General features: G+C 36.0%; 1 protein-coding gene across 4 annotated transcripts in view; it reads left to right on the top strand.

The window, feature by feature from the left end:
• Nucleotides 1-21,421, top strand: part of LOC143243489 (mechanosensory protein 2-like) — a 78,007-nt gene that overhangs the window by 26,938 nt on the left and 29,648 nt on the right. Inside the window, exon 1 of one of the 4 annotated variants that reach the window (XM_076487276.1) lies at nucleotides 8,009-8,659. The exons of the other annotated variants lie outside the window; for them this stretch is intronic. Within the exon in view, the coding sequence (XP_076343391.1) occupies nucleotides 8,575-8,659 (85 nt within the window). The 5' untranslated portion in view covers nucleotides 8,009-8,574. Of the gene's footprint in view, nucleotides 1-8,008; nucleotides 8,660-21,421 lie in introns of those variants that run through there. 4 annotated transcript variants of the gene reach the window in all.

Genomic DNA, 21,421 nt, shown 5'->3' with positions numbered 1-21,421 from the left:
TGGTGATGACTAACTGCCTTCCCTCTAGTCTTACACTGCTAAATTAGTGAGGGCTAGCGCAGATAGCCCTCGAGTAGCTTTGCGCGAAATTCCAAACAAAGAATACTAATACCAGAGAAGATATTTTAAGTTTTCCCTTAAGTGCTTAATAGTGAGATAAATGATTAGATGGAAGAACTGTATCATTTATTTTCAATTTTATTTTAATTTATTATAATACGTTTCATTTATTACTGTGCAGGTTGTAAACCATCATAAATCGGATGTTGAAGTAAATGATTGACGTAACGTTCAGTGATCCAAACTCCTTTAATAAAGGTTGATACTTAACTTATCTTAAAAGAAGGTAAATAATAGATTCATTTTCAGATAGGATATATATTAATATTATTTAATTGGTAAGATTGATCCATGATGTAAATGTTCTTAAGTAAGTAAAGAGTAAGGTAGGTAAGCTATTCTGGGTAAGGTAGGTAATGGGTTTCTTTATCAGCGAAGAAGGTAAGGAATATTTTTATGTGGTAGATGCTTTATTTTAGGTAAGATATGTGTTTTCTTTATTTCTAAGTATGAATGATAAAATAATTTTAGTAAGGTAGGTGAGTTAATTCTAGGTAATGGGTTTCTTTATCAGCGAAGAAGGTAAGGAATATTTTTATGTGGTAGATGCTTTATTTTAGGTAAGATATATCTTTTCTTTATTTCTAAGTATGAATGATAAAATAATTTTAGTAAGGTAGGTGAGTTAATTCTAGGTGATGAATGCGCTCTTTATATTTCTGAATATGAAAGATAAACTATATTAAGGTAAAGTAGGTGAGCTACTTCTAGGTTAGGGAGGGTAGTATTTTATTTTCAGACGTACATGTGTTGTTCAGTTTTATACTAGGTGAAGTAGTTGATGAATTAGTAATAGGTAAGATAGGCACTTGAACTTTTATTAGGAAAACGTATGGTAAGTCACAATCTGTAAAAGAAAGAAATTATTTTGAAAAATGTGACAAACCAACATTTTCCAAACTGAAACTGTTAATTAAATTCTACTTAAGCCACGTGACTTGTGGAAAATTAATGAAGGACCTTTCTCATTTTCTGCATCAAAACATTCATTAAGATTGAACCATTTCGAAATTAGATGTTTCTGCGCAACGTTCTGTTAAGTGATGGACCTTTTCAGTAACAAACGTAGTTTTCTGTGAGTATAATAATTCTGTACAACTCTCTCTGGTCACATGTTTCTGGAAATGTTCGATCGATTAGTCAAGGCCTCGATTTAACAGTAGAAGTAAACACTTTAGTTATTTGGTCTTAATAGACCAAACCCACTTACTTCTCGTCATCCTGTTTAGAAGGTTAAGTCCGTTGTACGTGAAAACGATTTTCAATAAACAAGTAAGCAAATCACGTGACATTCTAAATCATGAAAAAGTCATGGTGAAACGGATTATATCGCAACTACATTTTGACATTACATGACGTTTTGTAAGTAGTGTGATTTAACCACCATTATGAATCGTGCTTCATTAGACAAAAAGACCCTTAAACAAGCGCATAACAGTTATTATGGTGCATTAAGATCTAATTTAGAACTACTAATATGACAATTCTCTGCCACGTGGCAAACAATTTTCATACAGTTGAGCGTCACCACAAGTAACAAATGATGTTAAAGTCGCATGAAAGTTGTTAGCCATATTTGTTAAGACAGAGATGATGGGAAACTTCCTTAATGATGTTATTAAGTGTATTACATTCAAGTTATTATATCTCCATCCTTACCTTTTCAACGTTTGTCGACACTCAAGATAGCAATGCGAATAAACCTTATTACAATTATGAGAAGATTTAGCGGGTGATTATAATTTACGGACAGAGCGAGAGGAACACATTAACGAAAATTTATTACAGCCGACAAACTAACTGTTATATATTTAGTTTTTATCATTACCCTTTTCTTAAGTCTCTTTTGCTTCTTTTATTTACGTTGCTAGACAGGTTTTGATAACTAATGGTGGACACATTAAAGAAAGTCACTGTACTTTCTTTTATAAATAAGCCTACTTTTTATTCAATTTGAAAGTCACTACTGTTACTTTGATAAATGAACTCACTGTTTGTCCATCTTGAAAATAAAACGCACATCTTTACCTTTTTTTTTTTTGTAGGCCTGGCATGACCAGGTGGGTTAAAGCGTTCGACTCGTAATCCGAGGGTCACGGGTTCGAATCCCCGTCGCACCACACATGCTCGCCCTTTCAGCCCTGGAGGCATTATAATGTGACGGTCAATCCTACTATTCATTGGTAAAAGAGTAGCCCAAGAGTTGGCGGTTGGTGATGATGACTAGCTGTCTTTCTTCAAGTCTTACACTGCTAAATTAGGGACGGCTAGCGCAGATAGCCCTCGAGTATCTTTGCGCGAAATTCAAAAACAAACAAACAGAAACAAAACCTTTTTTCTATAAAATTCCGTTACATATTTGCTTATTGCTCCTGATGAGGAAGAAACCACAGTTTTAAAGTACTTTTAGTTTGACCAATACCCTCTTATAGATCCATTTACATGTGACTAAGTTTCTTCTTAACACTTATATATCAAGACTTTGTAATATAGATATATTACAGTTTAAAAACCAACACTTTGTTTGTTAAAAATAAAATACCAAAAAACACGAAGATACGTGTGATCTGTTTAAAATAAATAAACTTTGTAATTTATTATTAATACCTATGATTAATAGGATTGATTCTAAAATAATGACAAATGACGTATGGGTCGTTAAGGTGAATATTACGATCAGAATTTATGAAAGTATTTTTATACATTCGTTAAGCTGTTAGACGGCTTCCTGTATGTAGAACCATTGCTATTACAGTTATATGGATTCTTGTGCATATAACCGTAATATAGCTTTAATAGCTACGACAAGATTATATGTCTTTCTTAGGGCCCGGCATGGCCAAGCGTGTTAAGGCGTGCGACTCGTAATCTGAGGGTCGCGGGTTCGCATCTCCGTCACGCCAAACATGCTCGCCCTTTCAGCCGTGGGGGCGTTACAATGTGACGGTCAATCCCACTATTCGTTGATAAAATAGTAGCCCAAGAGTTGGCGGTGGGTGGTGATGACTAGCTGCCTTCCTTCTAGTCTTACACTCCTAAATTAGGGACGGCTAGCACAGATAGCCCTCGAGTAGCTTTGTGCGAAATTCAAAAACAAACAAAAAACAAAAACAGTCTTTCTTAGTCTAATGCGTAAACGTTCGGGTAGATACATTTTTAAACAGTGAATATTTCATTATACTGTTCTGTACACGTGTAAACGTTTGAGTACATAATTTAGGGTCTTTTTAGTCTGTTGTTTCGTATACTAGTCTGTGTTAAATTATTTAACTCTCGACCACATATATAAAGATAACCCATGCACGTATCGTTTAAATAGTTATATACTCATGTTATATATCTAGTCTGAGCTCTGAATCCAGTTTTTATAGTAAAATGTAATGTAAAACCTTGTTCTTTGTCAGAAACTAAGCATGTGATTGCCCTACCTCAGTAACGTTGTAAATATAAATAAAGAAGTTCTTGCGTGTTAGTGAGAGACACTTGCTATTATTACGTTAATAATTTGAAGTGTTTTCACTTATTATTTCCATAAACCTGCCTTATGATACCTTACGAGTTGCTATAAAGATTGAACGTCACAGAATTAATGTTCGTGATGAAAATTCCTGAATAGTTATACGTGGTGGAAAAGGAAAAAAAAATAATTGAAACGTTATTTTTACACCTTTCACTTCATCTGAAGTTCCTATGGCTTTTACGTTTAATATAGCAGCTTGAAGTATTCATATGTTAATCTAGCAAAACCGTTGTTATAGGCCAATCATGGCGCTCGACTCGTAATCTAAGGGTCGCAGGTTTGAATCCCCCTCACACCAAACATGCTTTCTCTTTCAGCCATGGGGTCGTTATAATGTTACGCATAAAAGAGTTGATAAAAGAGTAGCTCAAGAGTTAGCGGTGGGTGGTAATGACTAGTTTCCTTCCCTCTAGTCTTACACTGCTAAATTATGGACGGCTAGCGCAGATAACCCTCAAGTAGCTTTCGGCAAAATTCTAAACAGACCAAACCAAACCTGGCTACTCGTGTAAGTTTGTCCAACGCGTTTTATCAGAGACCATATAATCTTTGTTCTATAATACAAGTAGCAATGTTTTAGGAAAGTTTCTACTTAACCTTAAAATCGTATCAAAAGAAAGATCGGTATGACGGTATGAAACAGTGATTTTCAAGAGGATTACCACGAGATGTTTAGAATAATTATAAATTGCTGCGTCACATTCTATGTGCACTGAATCTAGTTTTGTTCTTTTATACATAATTTCACCACATGACATTATTAGTCACCACAATACCAAAAATTATTTGCAAACATAGTCGAATTCCTGTCCCATCAAACATGCTCGCTTTTTCAGCTGTAGGGGCGTTATAAAGTTATGATCAATCCCACTATTCGTTGGTAAAAGAGTAGCCCAAGAGTTGGCGGTGGGTGGTGATGACTAGCTGTCTTCCCTCTAGTCTTACACTGCTAAACTGGGGACGCTAGCACAAATAGTCCTCGTCACCAAAATAAATGGTAATTATTATACATTTAGAACGTTTTTAATGTCATCAAAACGAAATAAACGGTTAAGTTTAAAAAGGGTGGGCTGGTCAACGGTAACCTAACGTATCTGTATCAATGAATCATTTGGAAACTGGGTCAACGTCTCTTCTAAATTGTTACACGAACCTAACAGCCCTTAGACACGCAATTTTCTAAGTTAAACGTATTCTCTTCTAACTATGTGTTGTTTTTTATCGCATCCTGAATTACCAAATCTTCATTTTTTGTTTTTTCTTTAAATGACTAACTGATATCAGTTCTTTCTGGTAGCAAAACTGGTAAACAACATGTCACACCAGATAAAACCTAGTTATTTAGCGACTGGTTGAGAAAAAGCGCAAAACTTTGCGACTTTATCAGTCCTCGATGCTACTGGATTCGTTCATGATACAATGACACCATATCCAGTCCTTTAAGAGTTAGATATACTAAAAATAATACTGGCAAAAAATCTTCAGCAAACAACGAAAAACTAACTAGAAATTAACTAGCCAATAAATTTCTGAATTTGTACGTACACATACATAGATAGATATACACACACATGCATAAAACAGTAAGTAAATACACGTTGCTGTGTGAATTACTGTATTTCCAATCCACGCAAACAAATCAATATCAAACTTAAATAGAAATTTTCTACTACAAACAAACTAGTTTCCATTGAAATTAAACTTTGTTGTAAATACATTTGTATATATACTGTAAGAAAAAATCTATATATTCTTTCCATATGTGATTTTTAAACTGAATACAACTTGTTTACATAAATTCCTTCCGTTAGCCAACAACTGTCGTCATAAAATCATGTCTTTACGCTTTACTTTAGTATCGTTGTATAAATGTTAGTAAAACCAAGTTAATTTCTTTTTAAAGTCTTCTTCATACCTTTTGTTCAAATTGTTTCATTTTTTCAAATTATTCTAATTAGCCACCTATCGATGTTTTCTGCTACTAAAACTTGTTTGTTATTCATCAGGAATAAAAATCTGTAAACTTAGAAACGTTTTTGCTAGTGTCGTGTACATACTTAAATTGGAAATTTAACACAAAAAAATGCTTTTCTTTAAATATATTTTGTGCTTCGGAAACAGCTAACAGGAAATAAACAATAGGAAGAAAAATAGGTGCTTCTATCAGATACAGATGACCAGCTGGTTTTGGCGCTCGATTGAAGGTCGTGGGTTCGAATCTTCACCGAACATGTTCACCCTCTCAGCGCTGGGGGCGTTATATTGTACGATCAATCCCACTATTCGTTAGCACAAGAGTTGGCGGTAGGTGGCGATAACTAGCTGATTTCCCCCTAGTCTTTTACTGCTAAATTAGGGATGGTTAGTGTAGATAGCCCTCGAGTAGCTTTCAGCGAAATTCGACCCTATCAAACTGTTAAATAGGTCTCATTTGGTGACTAAAGAACTATATTTTCAAGTTCTATGAGCCCAGCTAGTTTGATAACAAAGAGTTCGTGTGCGTGTATACACAAAATCAGCACAGAACAAGAGCATTCAGAGAAAACACAAATTCACATTTCACTGCCGCTTTTTGAAATTGTACGCGTTTATATTGGAAAACGTCAAACTTCCTAAAACTCAAAACTTCTTTCTCAGATTTAAAATAGTCAACGATCCACACTCCGGGTCCGTGTGTGTTCTCGTTTGTGTCCGCGCGCGTGTCTAAAACTAGACTGATGTACACGCAAAATTTGCACGAGATGGAAAGTTGGTACGGAACAGTTCTTCCCAGATTTGGTACGGATCAATATCCATATCGGGAACATTTTTTTAAATAACAGTTACGTAAGGCATTTTACGCGGTTTTGCGTTAAATAACTCTGGAAGGTGGGTCGGATTGTCCCAGACTTCACGGGGACACATTAAGGTTGAGACTCCTCATGAAACTACAAAATATAATTGAGATCGTTTATCATTGTGGATAGGACTGTTTGTGTTTTTGTTGTGGATCTGAGAAGGAATGTTTGTGTTTTCGGTTGCTCTTCTTTGAAGCATCATGGAGAATCTCAACCTTACTGTCCCCATGAAATTTGATACAAAACTGCGAAAATGTCTTTTTCCCCATTGTAAGGAGAGAAAAAACAGCTTTAAAGTGATCCATAATCCGGATTTGGATCAAATCTGGGGATACTATACCGACTTCCCATCTTGTGTAAAATTTCCATATACATCAGTTGGTGTGTTATTGTTCGAAATACTTGCACGGAAAATCACACACGGACCGAACTGCAATACCACCCCCGAGGATGACCGAGAATAACTCACTCTGTGCAGAGTTTCCCCCGAGAACTCAAGTTAGGGGAGCTTTTGAACTTTCAAGCGGGGCGAGGGGTAAAACAGTGAGGACAAAGATGAACTATATAGTACCGCAATATAAACTGAAAAATAATTCACGACCATTTATCGGGTAAATAGCTTTTGTAATTAGCCTCTTCCCTCCAGTGACACAGCTATGTGTCTGAGGACTCATACCGTTATTAACCGAGATTTGATACCTGTGGTGGGCAGAACACAGATAGCCCATTGTGTAGCTATGTGCTTCAATACAAAACAAACAAACAACTCGTAATTAACAGCTACTGCTATCTCATTTGTTACTAGAAAACTATTGAAGAAAAGAAAAGTGTTGATTTATGTCATATAACTAAATTTCCAACTGACTAATGTAGTTATTTCCAACGAGAATACCTCTAAAATAAACCAAATATAGTTGGAAATAGCTAATTTGGCAACACTTCATCAAACCAGTTGACCACTTGGAAAGGGGGTGACGGGAAAGTTTAGGGGTGTACACCCTTCCTAAGGGGCTATAGAGCGATTCCTGACCATACACACACAACAAAACTGTTTTGATCTTTTCTGTCATCGACATAGCTTGGTTGTTTTGGAGTTATTGTCTAATTGCTTCATTTTCTACAATCTCTATCACCCAAAAGGTATAAAAAGTCCAAGTACTAGGCCTTATTGCAGCGAACGTCTAAATAGTCATAAACATTCTTTCGTATTACAGAATAGAAAAGTTTGGTCTTAAAAATGTGCAATGAAACAAATGCGACTTTATGAACACCTTCCATGTTTTGAGAAAATAAACTGTTTTTCTTCACAATTCTGAACCATCGTCCGCTAATGAGACTGTCGTTCTTCTACGCATGCGCGTTTTCCTTTCATGAGTGATCTAATACGTCATTACTCAACAGTGAGGAAAATTCACCGATCTCAAGAAGAAGAGGAAAAAAAATACAAGCCAAGTGACGTCATGTATATTGTTTTACTGTTTCAGAATAAATAGCCAATCATAAATGAGAATCGTGTGACTGGCATAATCCAGGTCAGGTGTAATACGTGCGAGCCTTAGGGTCTAAGCGCTCGATCTGAGATCTTTCAGCGAATAAAAGGATACACTACACTTCAACATGCCCAGTTAACAAAGATTTTGACAACAGCCTAACATATATGTTATTTCATATTAATATCAGAGTGACCTGGGTCAACTGAGACTGATGAAAATTACGTTATATGTGAAGTTAATTTAATCCACAGTTTCTTTTGTAGTTTCCGTCCAGTAATATAAATTTGTCTACGCTTTTCTCAGCTCTTTAAATCCTTCAAATGCTACAGTTTAATTAAATATCTGTCATTCTAGAATTGCATTTTTTTCATCATTCCTTGGAACCTTGTGGATTTTTATGACCCATGTTCGTGAAACAAATGTTAGAATCAAACAATGTCTTGAATAACACCCAAAATAACAATTGAAGTGGGGAAAACGTAGAAGCAAAGATTGGCTAGTTTAAGCGTGTTACTAGCGCGAGCTGCCGGTCGGTCGAACTCACGTGAGCTCATACATTATTCTACATTGTCAGAACCACCATTCCACCAGTTCTGAGCACAACATGGCTTCTCGATACAGTGATATTGAAAGGGACAGTCACCAGGCGAAGTACAAGGCATCAACCACTGGGTACAGCATCAATGATTGTAAGTATTCTTAGCGTTGGTGTTATTGTAATATGTACTATCTATTTTGATTCAAAACAGCAAAAACAAAACCGAGATATAGAAACGTATTCACGCAGTTTGGCATAGGTTTTGATTAAATACAGTCAACAGCTGTAACTCATCTATGGAATACTTTTTGAGTGTCCGTGAGGGAAACAAAAAAATTAAAAATAAAATTATTTAGATGTATTTATACGGCGTATTATCAAATATGAAAAATTACCTATTCAGTGACGTTAATTTGGATACGCAAACAATTAATAGATAAACGGAATTTAAACAACTAGATAATTAATTAAATTAACAATTAAAGAGTAAATGTGAGGCTCATAATATTCATTAGAACGAGTCCTAATATCCAAGGTGCAGGTTGGCCTTGTTATGAATCTCTGGATTTCAGAGCAAAGTTCGAAGACGTGTGGGTGTGCTATAAGAGTGACATTCGATTCTTTGGCATGTATGATGAATGGTAGGGTGACGCTGACTGACTGCTTTCCCCTCTGGTCAATAAAGTTTAGAGATGACTTATGATGGATAGTGAGAGAAACTTTATCACAAATGTTCAACGTTTCGACAAAATTACGTCATCATCAGAAATTCGGAGCTTTACCACAGGACCGCGTCCTTTCTAAAGTTAAAAAGTGGCTTAAAAAGTTAAAATAGTTACGTGTTGGGAATATTATATCGTTTCTGTTTTTTTAAAGAAGCAGAAAAATATTCTTCCTCCAACATAATAGCTCTATTAATAAGATATTTTATGTTATACCATGTTACATGTAATAAACAATGTCTAAACACAAATACTACACAACAAAAACCTGTAAACATTATTCATTATCAGCTCCAAAAATATTGTAATTGTTGACAAAACAAAGACAACTACAGTCGTTTCGAACAAGATTTTTGTGACACAAATAACGTAGAAAATGTTTTATAGATCGGTTTAGAAACATATACTTGTTTATTTGTTTGTTTTTATATTTCGCGCAAAGCTACACGAGGGCTATCTGCGCTAGCCGTTCTTAATTTAGCAGTGTAAGACTAGAGGGAAGGCAGCTAGTCGTCAACAGCCACCGCCAACTCTTGGGTTACTCTTTTACCAACGAATAGGGGGATTGACCGTCACATTATAACGCCCCTACGGCTGAAAGGCGAACATATTTGATGTAACGGGATTCAAACCCGCGACCCCCAGATTACGATTCGAGCGCCTTAACGCCCGGCCATGCTGGACCAACATATACGTCAACCAAGATTCTTGCGTTTATATATTTAATGTGACAAATAATTTACCACAGGTCGTTTTAAAAGTCCATAATTCAACCTATGTCCTTGCGTACATATATATATTTATATATATAAAAACTGTTCCTTATCGAGCGCTTTAGAAATTCGTACATCAGACGAAACCTATATATAACGTGGAAAATTATATAAACAATTATACCACGGGGGAACGACAAATATAATATCTTACATTTATAAAATACTCTTTCTTGAATTTATACTACGTTTGGCTACGTATGAGTGCGTAGTTGATTCTGTGATAGTTGTTTTGCAAAATTATCTCATGAGGGAAAATCAAATTTAACTTATAATTCACTATATTAAGTTTATATCACTCTTCTAGATCAATCACATAAAATAAAAACCTTATGTTTTGTTCAGACTTAATGTTTTTTTACATTGTATTTCTAGTGACCAGACATTTGATTTAAATTTAATTCTCTTACATCTTTATATTCTTTTATATCACCAGACATTATTGATTAAGAGACACGTGTTGTGCGCGTGGTTCACCAAGTTAGTTACAGTAATAAACTTGGTCGCAGTCTCAATAAAAACCTGACACAGGTCCTGCATGGACAGGTGGCTAAGGCACACGACTCGTAAACTGAGGGTCGAGGGTTCGAATCCCCGTCACACCAAACATGCCCGTCCTTTCAGCCGCAGGGGCGTCATAATGTGACGGTCAATCCCACTATTCGTTGGTAAAAGAGTAGCCCAAGAGTTGGCGGTGGGTGGTGATGACTAGCTGCCTTCCCTCTGGTTTTATACTGCTAAATTAGGGACGGCTAGCGCAGATAGCTCTCGAGTAGGTTTGGGCGAAAGTCAAAACAAAAACAAAGAATCTGACACGTTGTTCTCCGATAAAACGTTTTAAAGTGAATGAAGTGACGTATCAAAGTGATCCAGAATTAATCAACATCCACGAAAAATAAGCAAGTCGGCGATCTTTGATCTTCTTACCCATTTAAAAGAACTAGAGAACTAACCATGTGTTGAATATCACCTTGCTTAACCTGTACAAAAGCCTGTGTGACGTCACACTTGATATCTTGAAATAAGTGGAGTCAGAAAGCTAATATGCATTTATCCACATACAATAAATATATTACTGTTGGCACGTTACAATTTTAGTGACAAATGCAAGGTGACCGTGAAAGTGTGTGTGCTGTGAAACTTTATAAGTGTTGTGAGTGTTGATATAATAAGCCTAAAGTAAAAACTATTGTTGGGTCACTCAGCTTAGAGCCAAGTGCATGAAATTTACCACGAAGGTAAAAATGTTGATTCAATTTTAAACTTGCAAAGTTTCTGAAATAATATATTTTTTGTTATATGATCAACGTTTTCAATAAAAACACGTCTTTTAGCAACGGACACTTTACATTAAGAAATAAACAAATATTTCTTTCCAGTTTTGTTTCTTATAAATTTTATTTTATACTTTCACTACATAGACAAACAACAATATTAGGTTTACTTTTGTTGCTAAGCAACATAACATAAACCCATTGTAGTAACGTAGTTTTACTAAAACTCCATATGTTGAAAGTTGTTAATCTAACTGATTTTCGCCAATGAATGAACTTACTTTTGATTGGCTAACAGAGGTGTTTATTGACGCTTTACTGCTCTGACTGCACTTTTCTGCCTCTCCATTGACCAAACTTGATTTGGCAAAACTTGTTTATTTTCACATTCAATGAAATATGAGATCAGGATACACTATGAGGTGGAGGTGGTAGAACTTGCCCTGTCACTTGCGGCGGGCTATACTCTAGTCCAGGGATGGGCAACTCCATGAACAGCACAATTGTGGCCTGCTCGAGTTTAGGAATCAACTTTTTCCATCATTTATTTTTCATCGCAAATTTGGTAATCAGCAACTGCACTGCCTGACGTCATCGCTGATGTCACGCGCTTCATTACTGCCACAGACTCCACCCATTTTGTAACGTCAGTCTGGTTTAAATGTTTATTATTGAGTGTGCGTTGTTTTGCATGCGCTTGTAAATATTTTTATTGTGCAACTTTCAAGTGTTTAAATATATTTTGTTTTTAATCCCATAATATGGATAAGTGGATAATTCGAAAACGAAAGAATCCAGATGATGGTGAACACTTAGAAAATACAGTTTAATTGATTCTGGTATTACTACTGAAAATGGAATTACGTGTGACTGGAAAAACGTGAAGCGAGAATTTAATGAAAGTTGGAAGTTGAAATTTGTAGTGATTGAAATAAATAAATAAACCACTGTGTCTTTTGTGTAACAAAGTTTTTAGGAATAATAAAGTATACAATCTTAAGCAATATTTTAACAATTTTCACAATGAATTTGATGTAAAATTTCCAGTTGATAGCAAAAGTCATATGAACGAAATTAGCAGCCGTCTGAAAACACAACTTCATGAACAAATGGGAGACCTGAAAGATATTTATCATTGATAGAACTAGTTACGTTAGTTAGCTATAAAGTGTATTGGATTCTAACTAAAAAGAAAAGAAATCACTTTTTGATGCTGGACTACTAAAAGAAATATTGATTGTGGTCATTGAAACTTTGTTGGAGAATTATTATTCGAAAATAAAAGATGATATTCTTCAAAGGGTAAATAATATGCAATTAAGTCGAAGAACAATTGTCCTTAGAATGCTAGAGTTAGCGAATGTCATAGAAAATCAGTTGCTTGAACAATTAAAAAACTGTTTGTATTTTTCTTTAGCACTAGATGAGTCAACAGATGTTAGTGACACTGCACAGTTGATGTTTTGGGTTCAATATGTAACTTCAGATCTTCGAATGAGGGAAGAAATGCTTGGCCTTTGTGGATTACGAGATCGAACATGTGAAAAAAACATCTTTGAAAAATGTCTTGAAATGTCAAAAAAATTCAATTTGTATTTTTAGAAACTGATGGTCCTCCCGCCATGACTGGGACGAAATTTATTTGAAAATAATGTGAAGTCCACGCTGCCATCTTTCCATTGTATTTTGTATCAAGAAAATTTGTGCTCAGATGTCTAAAAGTAATGAATTGAAAATTTTGATGGGCATTGTTGTAAAAATTGTGAATTATATTAGAAGTGGAAGCTCTCATCCATCGACAGTTTGTTGAGTCTTTGAAGAAAGCAGTGCCTGTACTTTTGATGATCTTCTGATTTTGCAAATGTAAGATAGTTACGACTAGTGGGATTGACCGTAACATTATAACGCCCTAACGGCTGGGACGGCGAGCATGTTTGGTGCGACCGAGATTCGAACCCGCGACCCTTAGATTATGAGTCGAACGACTTAACACGTTTGCCATGCGGGGCCCAAAATAAAGAGTATATTTAAATGTATGTGTGCTTTCTTATAGCAAAGCCAGATCAGGCTATCTGCTGAACCCACCGAGGGGAATCGAACCCCTGATATTAACATTGTAAATCCGTAGACTTATCGCTGAACTAGCGAGGGATCTCCATGTTTGGATCCACATTGGTGTTTGAGACAACATTTTCTACGCTAGATTTTCTCAAGTCTAGATACAGATCTCGGCTTACTGACAAAAATTTTTACATTGAAGGTTAGTTGAAATGCAATTATTTTGATTAAACTAACATGTTTCTTTTTTTTTTTTTAATAGTGTGGCCAACGTTGTTTTCATTAGCCACAGTTGTGGCCACTATGAAAAATAAGTTACCCTCCCCTGCTCTAGGCTATTGCCTGAAACACGACAATGCCAGGCTACACGTGACATGAAACGTCACTTTTGTTCGTTGTCGGCTTCAATTATTTTTCCCAGTTTAACCCATATTCGCAGCTTTCAAATTTTTGAACAATTATTTATTTATTCAAGTAAACCTGATTTTTCATCGGAAAGGAGGGTAGGTCTGCCTCATCTCCCCTTGTAAATTCCATCTAAATGTATTCTAATGGATCCTATCAACTAATAGACACTTTAATTAAAATAGAGAACAATGTTTCGACCTTCTTAGGTCATCTTTGTTAACCCGAAGATGACCTACGGAAGGTCAAAACGTTGTTCTCTACTTTATTTTAATAAAAGTTTTAATACCCATACCAGCTGTCTTGAGATGGCCCAGCATGGCCAAGCGCGTTAAGGCGTGCGACTCGTAATCTAAGGGTCGCGGGTTCGCATCCCCATAGCGCCAAACATGCTCGCCCTTTCAGCCGTGGGGGAGTTATAATGTGACGGTCAATCCCACTTTTCGTTGGTAAAAGAGTATCCCAAAGGTTGGCGGTGGGTGGTGATGACTAGCTGCCTTCCCTCTGGTCTTACACTCCTAAACTAGGGACGGCTAGCACAGATAACCCTCGAGTAGATTTGTGCGAAATTCAAAAACAAACAAACAAACCGTCTTGAGATACATTTTTACTTAAAGCGGATTTTCGTCATCACGAAATGCGAGGGAGATGAACAAACGCCTGCGCATGCGTGATTTTACGTCATACATTCCTCAGATTACGAGTAGAGCTCCCTGAACATCTGGTTATCCCTGGCCTGAGCAAAGGGTCTTTCCCTTTACAATCCACAGTAAAGTATTGACTATTACTCTTTTAAAGCGTTAACAGCTTAAAGTAAGACGAAAATTTTTCTGTTACGCATGATTTTAAGCCCGACACAGCAGCTACGAAATAATCTATGGCTCTACCACAGGAAATAGAGAGAAGAAGAACTGTTTAAAAGAGAGCTCTTTTCACTCTGTCATGACGAGAAAACCCACTTGTAGAGAAGAATATTTATGTAAAAATGGCTGGTATGGATGGAGAAAGCACTATGTAGAGGAGCGAACAACGTTTCGACCTTCTTCGGTCATCGTCAGGTTTATCGAATGACTGAAGAAGGTCGAAATGTTGTTCGCTTCTCTACATAGTGCTTTCTCTATCCATACTAGCTGTTTTTACATGTATAGTTTAGCTCTTTTCGCTGCTTATTAATTGCATTCGTTGGTTAAAAATAAACAGCCCGAGGATTGGCAGTGGCTGGTGTTGACTAGATGGCTTTCCTCTAGTCTATAAATGCTAAATCGTGAACGGCTAGTCCAGATAGCCCTCGTGTAGCAAAACAAATCAAATCTCTCTGTTTTCTTCTCCTCACGACTGAATGTTATAACGAAAATACGAAGGCTAAGCCCTCTTTATCATTCAAAGGAGAAAGTCATAAGGAAATAGACAGAAGTTAAGACAAGTAAAACACAAGAGAGGTAGATCTGTGACAATAAAAATAATGACTTCACAAAATCTCCTTTTGTAGACCCGCCAGCCCTGATCATCTGCGTGTTCTTCTATCCAGTATCTCCTTGTTTTTGTGAATCGATGTCACTGACCGTGGATTTCCATGACTTGCACCGTAATACATCAACACTTTATCCTCAACCAGCCCTTCCCCCTGACAGTGTTTTCGCGGTAAGTCCGGAGAGTTACGATGCTAAAAAAAACAAGTTTCAATACTAGTAATGGACACATCAAGAGAGCCCACTGTGTAGCCTCGTGTTAACAGTGAACAAACATGCCGCTCAACTCTTGTAGTTAACAATGCAATTTTCAGGGTTTTGTTTCCCTAATTTCCATATTCTTTACGCGTAGTTATAACGAAACCAGAGTTGACAATAATGTGGAACCACATAAATGTACTTTTTGTTGTTGTATTATTAATTATAACATCTACTGATGATGGTGCTTTAAGAAATTAATAATTTTCTCTACTATATAAATGTTCTCTTTCTTATATTGTGTATTTATGCATGCATATTCATTCCTAATGAAATGTAATTGGGTTATTAGTACTACTGTTATCCGGTAATAATATTTACATTAATCCAAGTGTTGTATAAACTAATTTTAAGCTCATTTATTCAAACATAACTCGCTATACTGAGACGTCAATAAAGATAGCCAATGAATAAACAAAGCACTAGATGCTTAGGCAAAAACAAACAAACTTTAATACCATGCAGAGTTAATAGATACTATAACTACAGCACATACCCCGAGGCATAGCGGCACGTCTGCGAACTTACAACGCTAAAATCAGGGTTTCGATACCCCTAGTGAGCAGAGTACTTGTAGCCCTTTTTTAACTTTGTGCTTAATTACAAAAAATAACAACTAACTACAGGAAGCTCATAGTACAGGAGATTAATTGAAACAGGAGACGATGTAGGAGCTTCAAACAATATTTTTGTACCATTTCTCACATAGCTTTTTTTTTTCGGATAAACTGGACCCTTCGATGGTACAACGGTACGTTTGTGGACCTATAATGCTATAAAATGAGTTTCAATGCTACATTGTGTAGCATTGTGCTTAAACACAACAAAACAAACAACGTAAACTGGTTGTATTTTTAAGTGGATCGGTTTACACCTTGTGAACTTTGTAGACATAGATGGTATTCTGACTCTATCTGGTTTTACACACATTTTTCTAAATTATATGATCACACACAGAAATGTGTAAAAATGTCACCAGTTACTACTGGAAACTAATACCCACTTTACACAGAATATAAACAATTTCACCCTGTTTGTTGTTGCTGTTTTGAATTAAGCACGAAGCTACACAATGGGCTATCTGTGCTCTGCCCACCACGGGTATCGAAATCCGGTTTTAGCGTTGTAAGTCTGCAGACATACCGCTGAGCAACTGGGGCCACCCTGTTTGTTTTTACCCTTTACACGATGTCTTGTAAATGAAAAAAAATAAATATTACTGCAAAACACAAAATACAAAACCGTAAATTTGCAAGTGTCTCTGCATGGATCTACCAAACCTTCATGCTAAATTTGGTGAAAATTCATCAATACAGGGCAAATTAGTGGTAGAAAACGCCAAATGGAAAACTCTAAATTTGTGTGTACCCCTAAAAATATGCAGTAGTTGTTTACATGAATATAGAGCAGACAATACTAATTCTGTAAATTATTAGTTCATCCTCCATCAACCATTCCTATAATTCATTTATTAGTCACTAAAACAAATTTATGATTTTATTAGATTGCATTTAATGTCTCAGTAATGTATGTTTATGGGTTTTCTAGAGTGGACTTGGGTTGGCCATTTGTGGTGTGTCCATCATGAGTATCGAAACCCCAATGTTTAGCGAGCTATGCCTGCAGACTTGCCGCTGTGCCACTGCAAGAAATCTTGTTGTAGTTTACCATGGGAATATCTTATATAATCCACCACATCATATGTAACTATAACATATCTGATATAAGCTCTCACAGCAAATGTAACTATAACATATCTAATATAATTCACTACATCATATGTAACTATAACATATCTAATATAATCTACAACACCATATGTAACTATAACATATCTAATATAATCCACCACAGCACATGTAACTAAACATATGTAACTAGACCATGTCTAGTATAATCCACCACAACACGTGTAACTAGACAATGTCCAGTATAATCTACCATAGCACGTGTTAATCGAAAATTGATAGTTTAATTTTATTTTTATAAAATTCTGAAATTCTCCCTTTAAGAGATTTTATAAACCAAAACATTATTTAAACAAATAGAAATATTGTTTGAGATATGAACGTGTGCTCAAAACGTGGGTGATACCTATAGATTAGAATATAAAAATGTCCTCCAGTGGGACAACTCAGAACGTTAAAATCCAGCGTTCGATTCAATGCGGTGAACACAGCAGATAGCACAATGTGGTTTTGTTCTGTAAACAAACAAATAAAATACAAAAACAATTTATTTTGCTTCGGGGTATTATAATTATTATTTCGTTTTAACACAAGCTTTTGTTTGCAGTTTGACAACCATCTTCCATGTGTTCTGTAACCATTTTTATTTTTATCAAACTAGATTCGCCATTCCAAAGTGATTAGGACGCTTGACTCAGACTTTGAGGGTCTCTGGTTCGAATTCCCGTCACACCAAACATGCTTGCCCTTTCAGCCGTGGGGGTGTTATAATGTAACGATAAGCCGCACTGTTCGTTGGTAAAAATTATCCAAAGAGTTGGCGGTGGTGTTGGTTACTTACATGCTTTTTCTCTACTATTTCATTGCTAAATTAGGAATGCCTAGCGCAGATAGTCCGTGTGTATCCTTGCCCGAAAACAAAATTAGTTTTAACAACCATCTGCGGTATGTTTTGTAACCACAAACGTGTTTCAACTGCCATCTTTGGTGTGTTTTGTAACCAAAGACTTGTGAAAAAAATAATGTTTATAGGCGTGAAATTAAGTAAGGAAAAAAAGCACTATGTTTTAACGTGCAGCAACATATTCTGATGATGAAAGATAACCAATAGGTTGCAGGTAACAACTACTATCTGAGCTCTGTTAATGAAGCAGTCGTTAATGTAATGTTGGGAGGTAAAACCAATTCTTTGCTTTCTTCGAGTGCAACTATATTATAGACCCAGGCTATAAACTAGAAATCGGAACAGTAAGAAACTTAGCTCTTAGTAGTTTCTTAATGCTTTCATACAAGAAAATAGCCTGAGATAAACATCGTAATCACATGCATTCTCAAAATGGCTGGTATGGGTATTTTCGACCTTCTTAGGTTATCTTCAGGTTAATGTCGAAACGTTGTTCTGTACTTTATTTTTATTCAAGTGCTAATTGTTTGTTTGATTTTCTAACTTCGCGCAAAGCTACACGAGAGCTATATGCGCTAGCCATCCTTATTTAGTAGTGTAAGACTAGAGGGAAAGCAGCTAGTCATCACCACCCACCGCCAACTCCTGGGATATTCTTTTACCAACGAATAGTGGGATTCGCCGTTAAATTATAACGCCCCTATGGCTGAAAGAGCGAGCATGTTTGGTGTGATGGGGATTCTATCTCTTGACTCTCAGATTAAGAGTCAAGCGCCTTAACCATCTGCCATGCTAAGCCTAAAGTTCTAATATTCATACCAGCCGTCTTGAGACACATTTTTACTTCAAGTGGGTTTTTCGTCATCACGAATCGTGATCAACATGTTTCGTTAACGGTTCAATACAGAGGCCCCCAAAGTGCCGTGCACGGGCCCCTGGAGGTCCGCAATAGTACATCAAATTTTGAAGCTACCAGTTACTGAGAGAGAAACTAATAAATTAAAATGCTAGGATATTATAAAACTAATATAGTTATTTATATAAATCCCAAATTCATAGTTGTAATTAACGTAAATTGAATTATGTGAATTTGTTGTACGCCTGTAACCACAAGACAGTTGTTTTTCAGTTGGATTGACGCAACTGGAAGGTAAGTTAGAGTCACAGTTAATGGTTATTACAATAATTACATGGTTACTACTGATATCGGTAGCAGTGAGTTATAACGTAACTTATTTCAATAATGATATGCCATTTTGTTTTTTAAATTACACATAAAATCATGGATCGGTGGCTTAAATCTAGCGTAATAACAAACCGCGAGGGTACTGACAAACCTAGCGACAGTAATAGGTAACCATAGTGCATCAGGCTTAAGATCTTTTCAGCAGAGCGGTGTCATCCTTCACATTAAAGTAAGTCGTAAGATTTCATTTAAATAAATATCTTTTTTGTTCTTTTCTTATCAATTAGAAGCACGCTGTAAAGGTAGTAAAATATACATAAAATACATCAGTTACACGTGACTAAAAACTATTTGTAATGCAGTAAAGAAGTTGAAGGGAAGTGACAATCGTGGTCTAAGCACTATCGCCTGTTTATCGACATTGAAGAGACATTGTTTGGTACAATGGTTTAAGGCAGACTTTTGTTTCCAAACTGTGGTCTGCGATACTACATAAGCCAACACAATTTCACAAACACTTTATTCCTACCTACGTAAAACCGACTCACGCACACCACAAATATACGGCATCCCCAAACCTCATAAACCAGATTGTCCATTACGACCAATAATGTCCACATATGAATCGTTTAATTACAATCTTGGTAAATACATATCATTGGGCATTTTCCAAATATGCAACATCAGCCAGCTCATTCATCAAAGACTCTTTTAATTTCAAGTCTAATCTAAATCAACTTAATCATAAAGCCTTAATGGCTAGTTTCGATGTTATATCCCTCTTTACAGAAGTTCCAACCACTGAAGCCTGCAAGATAGCCTTAGAACTCTATATTCGAGACCCTAACCCAACTATAGACATTCCCAGCAACCAATTAGCAACCCTTATAGAATTCATCACGATGAAGACAAACTTCATGTTCAACAACCACAACTGTATACAAACAAATGGCCTAAGCATGGGCAACCCAGTATCACCAGTTCTAGCCAATATTTTTATGGCACGAGTTGAAACACAAGTTGAAACACAAGCAATTAACACAGCATTACATCCACCACTATACTGGTACAGATATGTAGATGACACGGTTGCGGGATTCACATCTACAGAACACACACTTAATTTTTTCAATCACATTAACTCTATACATCCCAACATTAACTTCACATGTGAACAGGAAGAAAGCAATCAAATATCATTTCTTAACCTCAAAATTACAAGAACCGACACACAATTCAAAACAGAAATCCACCAAAAAATCACCCATACTGGACTATACATTCCTTGGAACTCAACACATGAAACAAAACAAAAACTCAACACACTAAGAAACCAAATAAACACAGCCATAAAACCATGCTCACCAGATAAAATTAACGATGAAATTAGACAAAATAAAACAATACTTCATCAACATCAATAAGTTTCCTCCACAAACCGTAGAAAACATTATACGCACACACCTAGACAGAAAGCAAAATCAACCAACAAAAGTACATATATCTCACGAATCAAAAAATTACGAAACCATATACTGCTGCATGTCATATATTCCCGACATCAGCAGAAAAATAACCAACATTTGGCAAAAACTGGTAACAAAATATGACATTACAGTTAATACCAAATTTATTCAAAAACCAGACACAAAACTGAGGTCTATACTATGTAAAAACTACATTGACAAACACCACACCAACATTATTTACAAAATACAATGTGATAACTGCCACGACTTCTATATTGGAGAAACAAGTAGAAAAATGGAAACCAGATTCAAAGAACATAAAAAGTCACCTTCACGTGTTTTCGAACACTGCAAGTCAAATAAACACAACATAACCATAGAAAACACTCAGATACTAAATAAAGAAACAAACATAAACGCAAAATAAAAGAAGCCTCACTTATACAAGAACTTAAACCCAAAATAAACCAATATAAAGGAACGCCTTTATACCTATATTAAATATAATAAAATAAAATTATATATTCAAACATCTAACATCGCTCTCTACATTCCGACACTCAGTTACACAACCCCTTCAAACATGTGGTCAGCTTCCGGTCAGTTACCTCTTTCTTTCTTTGTGAACCTGACGATAACCGAAGAAGGCCGAAACGTTGTCCGCTCTTCTACGTAAAATATTTTCTCAACCCAAACGAGCCGTTTTT

This window comes from Tachypleus tridentatus, chromosome 2, assembly GCF_004210375.1.
Source record: "Tachypleus tridentatus isolate NWPU-2018 chromosome 2, ASM421037v1, whole genome shotgun sequence".
NCBI classification, from domain to species: Eukaryota; Metazoa; Arthropoda; class Merostomata; order Xiphosura; family Limulidae; genus Tachypleus; species Tachypleus tridentatus.
The sequence above is the reverse complement of the archived record's forward strand: the minus strand, read 5'-3'. Positions and strand labels throughout refer to the sequence as shown.